The sequence below is a fragment of the Ipomoea nil genome, unplaced genomic scaffold (assembly GCF_001879475.1).
Source record: "Ipomoea nil cultivar Tokyo-kokei standard unplaced genomic scaffold, Asagao_1.1 scaffold3401, whole genome shotgun sequence".
Taxonomy (NCBI): Eukaryota; Viridiplantae; Streptophyta; class Magnoliopsida; order Solanales; family Convolvulaceae; genus Ipomoea; species Ipomoea nil.
Genome location: NW_017619829.1, coordinates 585,083 through 593,425, shown reverse-complemented (window position 1 = coordinate 593,425; position 8,343 = coordinate 585,083). Strand labels below are relative to the sequence as shown.

General features: G+C 31.6%; 1 protein-coding gene across 1 annotated transcript; it reads left to right on the top strand.

Moving 5' to 3' along the window:
• The first annotated feature begins 1,441 nt into the window (after positions 1 to 1,441).
• Positions 1,442 to 2,388, top strand: LOC109171261 (abscisic acid receptor PYL2-like). The gene has a single exon (XM_019320328.1). The coding sequence runs from the start codon at positions 1,562 to 1,564 to the stop codon at positions 2,129 to 2,131; it is 570 nt and encodes a 189-aa protein (XP_019175873.1). The 5' UTR covers positions 1,442 to 1,561; the 3' UTR covers positions 2,132 to 2,388.
• The last annotated feature ends 5,955 nt before the right edge of the window (positions 2,389 to 8,343 follow it).

The following is an 8,343-nucleotide window of genomic DNA, read 5'->3' as shown; positions in this document are numbered from 1 at the left end:
CTAGATCAAAACGACGAGCTACAGAATTCATGCTTTTAGGGGATGTTTGGATCATGGAAAATGTTTTCCTAGGCAAACATTTTCCTTAAACGGGAGGAAAATGTTATTTTCTGGTGTTTGGTTCATGGAATTAAAATGAATTCCTCAAATTTGAGGAAAACAAAATCCTTGGTTGGACCAAGGATTTTGTTTTTCATGGAAGATGGAAAAAAAAAAAAAAAAAAGTGATATGGATAGCCTATTTAACCATTGTTTTCTTTTCTTCTTCTTCTTTTTTTAAATTCTATTACTCTTAATAATTTGTAGGGACATATAGATTTTTATACTCGTTATTCCTAACCCACTGCAGGAAATTGTGGAATTTCAGGACCACCTGAAAGTGATCTTAATCAAGTCGAAAGCAAAAAGTGGTCGGGAATAGCAATAAAGGTTTTTCCGGATACCAAAAGTGGTTGGAACAAGGCTTTCGACTTGATTTAAAATAACTTTCAGGTGGTCGGAAATTCCATAATTTCCCAGCAGTGACAATTCCAAATCTAACCAAACAATAGAATTAGTATTCCTAATAATTCTTTTTCCACCAATCAAACAATGAAATTCATCATCCTAGTAATTGTTTTTCCATAGAATTTCAATTCTACTCCCCTTAAAATATTTTCCGCAAACCAAACGAGCACTTAAAGTACAAAATTTTCATAACACAAGATACCAAAAACCGGTTAAAGTACCTATGAAGTCCCTGTACTATAGTGTTTTGTTCAATTTAGTCCTTGTACCTTTATTCTGTTCAATTTAGTCCCTCTACTTTAAAAAGTGATAAAACTAAGGACAATTGTCCAAATCTCATTACGAACATGATCATAATTATTTATTTTGGACATACTAATTTAATATATTGGTGGTAAAAATAATAAATTTTAAATATTTATAAAGTAATATATGAGTAGGAATATAAATATCATCAGCGCCACGTAACCTAAGTTAACGATAATATTAACATCGTTAACTAGTGTCCTTAATTGCACCACTTTTGAAAGTACAGGGACTAAATTGAACAAAATAAATGTATGAGGGCTAAATTGAACAAAACACTATAGTATAGGGACCTCGTAAGTACTTTAACCCCATAAACCACAACATAAAATATATACACATGTTATATATTTACTAATTTTTCAAATATGATTTAAGTACATAATTTGTATATATTCATAAACACAGAATTTCACAATTCAAAACATAAAATTTTCATCAGAACATAAAACATAATTACTAATTTCTTTCACATTATTTAAAATATAAAATTTCATAACACAAGATACAAAAACTCGCAAATTAAAATACATACACATACACTAGGATTTATATATAGTGCGCCCTGTTAACCTTGATCCTTGATATAAAAATTGCTCAACAATCCCTAGCCACCATTTACTTAGACTTGGCCTGACCTTCGTCCAACAAGACAATACATATATAAACCTCTCCCAAGTTTTGTCTCCTTTGACATTCCGAAAACCATTTACTACGTCGGAAAATTTGTGGATCCGAAGGAGTAGAGATGGAGAAGACGGTCGAAATCCCTCAAGGGCTAACGGAAGAGGAATATTCCCAGCTCGAACCGGTGATCCGATCATACCACACCTTCGACCCGAGACCCAACACCTGCACCTCCCTGATAACGCAGCACATCGACGCGCCGGCGAGCGTGGTGTGGCCGTTCGTCCGCCGCTTCGACAACCCCGAGAAGTACAAGCACTTCATCAAGAGCTGCCGGATGGTCTCCGGCGACGGCGGCGTGGGCAGCGTCCGGGAGGTCACTGTGGTCTCCGGCATCCCGGCGTCCACCAGCACCGAGCGCCTCGAGATCCTCGACGACGACAACCGAATCATAAGCTTCCGAGTGGTCGGCGGCGAGCACCGGCTGAGCAACTACCAGAGCGTCACTTCAGTCAACGAGCTCGAGAAGAAGAATGGGAGCGTTTACACGGTGGTTTTGGAGTCGTATATCGTTGATATACCGGAAGGGAATACGGTGGTGGACACAAAGATGTTCACAGATACCGTCGTGAAGCTGAACCTGCAGAAGCTTTGCATGGCGGCAATGGCCGCTTTGCATGGCCACGAATAAACGCCGCGGCGGCGGCGGTGGTGCTACGGTGGTGCTGAATTGTTGAGTTGCTTTATATGTTGGCGGCGAGACACCGGGCAACAGATATATTTATTAAAAATGTAAGTTATATTTATTTAAAATTTGTCATAACTATTTAATGTATAATAAATTAGCTGAAAATAAAATAAAATGAAAAAAAAAAAAAAAAAAAACTAGAGCTATGAATATTGATAAACATTTGTGAAGGACGGGAAGATATATTATTTTGCCAATAATGACAATAGTGTACTCCATTACTTATTTATTTTTATTTTCTGTGCATTTAATTTCTTTAATTGGAGACATTATATTATTACTCCGAATATATAATGAATTAATGATTGATGTTTTATTAACATATATGGTAGAAATTGAGCCAAATATTTTTTTTAATTTAATGACATTGACCGACTCTAGTAGGAGGCTCCAAATGTAATTTTCCAACTCTTTTAAGGGGTTGATTTTCTTTGCTTGATTGTGTTGTTTTGCTTTGTTGCATTATTTTTTTTTTTTTTCTGAGGGTTTGGTAATCAATTTCTTCCCCTCTTGTATTTGCTGGTTCAGTTCCAATAAATGGACGGTTTTTTTTTAATTAAAAATATTTTAAATGTATGAAAGTTGGTGAAATTTGGAATTTTAATCTATAATGTCTTGACATATAATATTAGTGGTAATAAGAAAAATGGTGTATTATCTAAGGGGGTGTATTCAATCATGACTTTCATAGAGTTTTAAAGACTTTTATTAACTTTAAAAGTTTGGAGGTATTCAATTCAAACTTTTAGAGAGTCTTTAAAAGTCAGGCGGTATTCAATCAAGATTTTTAAAGAGTTTCTAAAAGTCATGCGGTATTCGATTAAGACTTTTAGAGAGTCTTTAAAAGTCATGTGGTATTCAAAAAGTTATGAACTTTTGTAGACTTTTTAATTTTAGGACTTTTGTAGACTTTTCCTTCTCAAATATAAATAGTTGAAATCCAACCATCAACCCCAAGATTTCAAAATTTTCTTTCTAACAACTTTGAATGTTTTCTCTCTCTATTTAAACTCTATTTTTTCTCCTTATTTAAACTTTATAAACCTATCTAAATTTAATAAAATTATTTTTTCTTCATTATCCTATATTTTCCTCATATATACCTAAACTCTACCAATTTTTCTCTCTCTTAAACTTTACAATATTCCTCTAAAAATTCGAAATAATATTATTTTAACTTCATTATTGCGTGTTTATATTGATTTTTATTTTTTTCTATGAATTTTTTATCCCTAACTTTCTCTAATTCTCCCTAAATACATGAACAAAGCAAAATTTTCATCGTTAAATTTTAGTATATGTTTCATAATATTCATATAAATACTTATATATTTTGATTTTTATATATTCTTTTTATGTTTATATTCGTAATATATATTTTTCCTTTTTTTTTTTTACAATAGGTTACTACGAATAGTGAACTATTGTTCGCAACAACAATTTGGAGTTGCAAACAGTAGCACCTTGTTGTTGTTCGCATCCTCAAATTGCTATTACAAATAATAGTTCTTTGCGTGATATCTAGCAATATATCAAGTATAATTATATATAAATTATTAATATTAGATTTTTATTTTTTTATTTTATGAAACTTGTAATTATATTTTTAAATATTTTATGTGATCAATTCTTTTATTATAAATTTTATTGTTCAATATTATTATGAATTTCATATTAAATAATTTTTTTTTGTTGATGTTTATTAATAATATATATAAGTTTCAGCATACTATGTATAAAAATAATAATGTTGATGTGGGTGAAGAACTATATGATAAGAAGAATTTTATAATATATTACAAATGTTTTGTAAGAAAATTATAAATGATAAGAATCAAAATCATTGAAAGTTTGTAAAGATGTATTAGATTTAGAATTTTAATGACTTTTGTAGACTTTTTAAAATAAGAAGTTCATAAAAGTCTATGAATGTTTTTTATATAGACTTTAGAATCTTATAAAGTTTTTAAAAGTTTTGAACGACTCTATGAAAGTCAATCAAAGTTTTTTAAAATCTATCATTTTAAAAATCTTTAAAACTCTACAAAAGTCATGATTGAATACACTCCCCTAAATATCGCACAATCTCATATTAATTAATGTTGCATTGATCGGTTAAATTAAATCATAAATTAATTAAATAAAATTGCACTAAATTTGATAATAATAATGATAATAATAATAATAATACTAATAATAATAATAATAATAATAATAATAATAATAATAATAATAATAATAATAATAATAATAATAATAATAATAATAATAATAATAACAGCCATAAATCAGGGTAAAAATCCATTTCTTTAAAGCAAAAATATCGAGACCTTATAGCATTATTTAAAAAAAAATGTATTATTTAACTTTATAATAATGAACTACCATTACACCCAGTGAATTTCTCTCGTCACCGCAAAAAAAAAAAAAAAAAAAAAAAAAGTATAGGTTTGGTTAGTTAAAGGAACAATTGATTCCAACCCCCACCCCCCCCCCCCCCCCCCACCCAAAAAAAGGAGCAATTGTATTTTTAAAAGGAAAAAAAAAAATTAGTGCCTCAATTGTTCATGGCTAGTTATTTTAGTCCATAATAACTTTTTACCGTTGTAATATACACCACTAACTCTTCAAAAAAGTAAAATTTTAACCCATAAAGCACAAATTCATTAAACTTTATTAAAATTTTACTTAGCACATGGGTATTTTAATACTTTTCAATGTTTCTTTTTTAATTATAATATTCTTTAGTTTCAATATTTCATTTGTAAAATAAACAACTTAATTTTAATAGGTTTGTGTAGGGAAAACAAGGGCGATGTACCATCATTGAAGAGAAAAATTTTAAAGAATGTGTCAGTTCTCTATTTTGCATATGCAATACCATAACTGGAAATGTGATATCGAATAAAGTTAATAAAATTATAAAATACCCATTTATTAAGTAAAATTTTAACAGAGTTTAATAATTTTGTTGCTCTAGGCGCTAAAATTGTAACTTTTTTAAAGAGTAAGGGTGTATATTGCAATGCTAAAAAAATGAAGGATTAAAACTGCTAGCAATGAGAACGGATCAAATGAGAACGCGCGCCAATGAAAGAAATAGGAACTCATCGCAGCCGTACATCTAGATAGATCTAATGGATCAGAAACACTTTAAAAAAAAAAAAACACTATGACATTTTTGTACATAATTATATATTGAATTAGTTCAAGTAAATTGTGTTAAAAGTGCAAGTAATAGTTTCATATACTGCACATAAGTCTTTTTCCACCAAAACAATAGACTGTACATAAGTACAAGTTAAATGTATTAAAAGTGTAAGTAAAATGTATTAAAAGTGTAAGAAAAATGTATTAAAAGTGAAACAAATAATATATTTCGATAAACATTATTAGTTGCACCAAACGTTAACATTAAGTACACCAATGTGAAAGACGTTATCATTAAGTGCACCAATGTGAAGAGGTGAATTTCTTGCACTATTAAGTGTAATTGGTTGCACTTTTTAAGTGACTTTATTTGCACATTTGCATCTGTTACTTGTTCTTTTAACACAATTAAGTTAGTTGCACTCAAAGTTCTAATTATTTACAAAAATGACACTGCATTTTTTTAAAAAATTACATCTGATTCGTTGCTCTTTTCAGATGGACGGCTCAGGTTCATATTTCTCTCATGGGGGCCCATTCTCACTGGAGTGCATCCATGCGTGCGCGCGCGCATACACACACATATAGATCAAATGCGAACAGGCCTTCCCGTGCGGACGTGCGGTCATGCACCATTAGGTATGTATAAATGCATTACAACGTGTTCATAAATACAGCAGAATGAAATGCACAAATGCACCACACCCTGGGACTTGCGGTCATGCACCACCAGGATTGCATAAATGCACCACCAAGTGTTTAGAAATACACCAAGGTGAAATGCACTAATGCGCCACAAAAATGCACCACTCCTGGCCTGGTGCATTTTTGAACACGTTGTGGTGCATTGTTTTATACCTAATGGTGGATGACCTCATGTCAGTACAAGAACTAGACTATATATATATATATATATATATATATATATATATATATATATATATATATATATATATATATATATATATATATATATATATATATATATATATTTATTTATTTATTTATTTATTTATTTATTTATTTATTTATTTAGGGAATAAGGGTCAAATAAATCATCGAACTGCACCTAATAATACAATTAGGCCACTGAACTCAAAAAACCAACAATTGAGTCCCTAAACTAACCAATTCCTAACAATTCATCCAATTTGAAGGTTTCTAACAGGTCAACAACCAAATTAATTATTTTTTAAAAAATAAAATTTAAAAATTAATTTAAAAAAAAAAAAAACAGAAACGGCCGGAGACGAAGAAACTTCTTCGTCTCCGGCCTGTTTCTTCGTCTCCACGGCCGGAGATGAAGAGTTTCTTCGTCTCCGGCCATGGGGACGAAGAAACCTTCTTCGTCCCCATGGCCGGAGACGAAGAAACTCTTCGTCTCCACGGCCGGAGACGAAGAATCTTCGTCTCCGGCCGTGGAGACGAAGAAACTGGCCGGAGACGAAGAAGTTTCTTCGTCTCCGGCCGTTTCTGTTTTTTTTTTTTTTTTTTTTTAATTACTTAAATAATTAATTTTTAAATTTTATTTTTTTAAAAATAATTAATTTGGGAGTATGACCTGTTAACCTGTTGGAAACCTACAAATTGGAAGATTTGTTTGAAATTGGTTAGTTTAGGGACCCCACTGTTGATTTTTTAGGTTCAGTGGCCTACTTCTATTAGCTTGTGCAGTTCGATGACCTATTTGACCCTTATTCCCTTATTTAGGGTCTGGTTCTGGTGCAGATAGACTTTCCCTAAGATGGAAAGATTTCAATAGTAGATTGATATGTGAATATGTTAACAACAAGCACCCAACGTATAACTCTCCTGTAGAACTTTATGACTACTTGAGTGAAGAACAATGGGCGAATTTTGTTGCAGGACGACATATTAAAGAGTTTAAGGTATATTTAGCTCATTTAATTATAAGTAATTCAACTGTTTTATTAATATTCACATGTTAGTGAAATCATAAGAAAAAAAGTCAGTAGGCGAGGGAATTACAGGCATTAAGGGGGCGTTTGGTTCGGGTTATCTAGGATAACCAAGGTTATATTTGACTTGTTATACAAGATTCCTTTGTTTGGTTGAAGTTATCTAACTTTCCCATGTAATGTTATTTACCCTCCACATCATATTTTTTCATAATTTTGAGGGAATGTGATAACCTTACTCTCCTTAGGTAATCTAAGATTCCCTTGCTATTTTACAAAATTTGCCCTTCACTTTGCAAGATGATTTGTAATATGAGGGCATTAAGGTAAAATAACCACTATAACATTCCCAACAATTCATTAACCAAACAGGATTATATTATATAACCCAATTTTTACCAAACACAGTAATCTAACATTCCCAGTAATCTAACATTCCCAGCAATCTAACATTCCCTAAGGTAATCTAACATTCCGTGAACCAAACGCCCCCTAAATGAGCATCCACAGTTTTTAGGTTCTGGTGGATATGCGAGTAAATGACAAGAGTGAATGATATCAAACCCTCTATCTTCACAGTCTTCGTGTGCATTTGTTAGATCGTCTTTGGTATCTAATGATCGCAGTTTTGATTGGATACGAGCAAGAACCTAAAAAAGAAGATGATGGAAGTGTTAGAAATATACAAATGAAATAGACATATTTCATATAATCTAACTTCAATAGCAAAAGCATAGGATCAAGCATACCTCCAGCCATAGTTGATACCTTCATTGTAGTGGTTGAGAACAGTAAGAAAATGAGTTTTGTCTACCACTTGGTCTCCTGTACAACTAGATGGTGTAGTGTCGAGTCACAAGAGCAGTGGGATGACCATACACATATATATAACCTACGTGCCATCATTATAGGTTAAGTAACGGAAACCGTTACTTCCATTTCAAACCACAACATTATGGCCATAAATGGCCTATTAACTTGCACCACTTAATGGTGACATAATGGAAATGTTACATTCTCCCACTTGGTGCAAGTATTAACTCAAAGAAGCAAAAAACATGAACCATAGAGATAGTTCCTCTTAAT

What these genes read in the sequence shown, in the direction of transcription:
- LOC109171261 (XM_019320328.1), top strand. Translation starts at nt 1,562, where the DNA reads ATGGAGAAGACGGTCGAAATCCCTCAAGGGCTAACGGAAGAGGAATAT.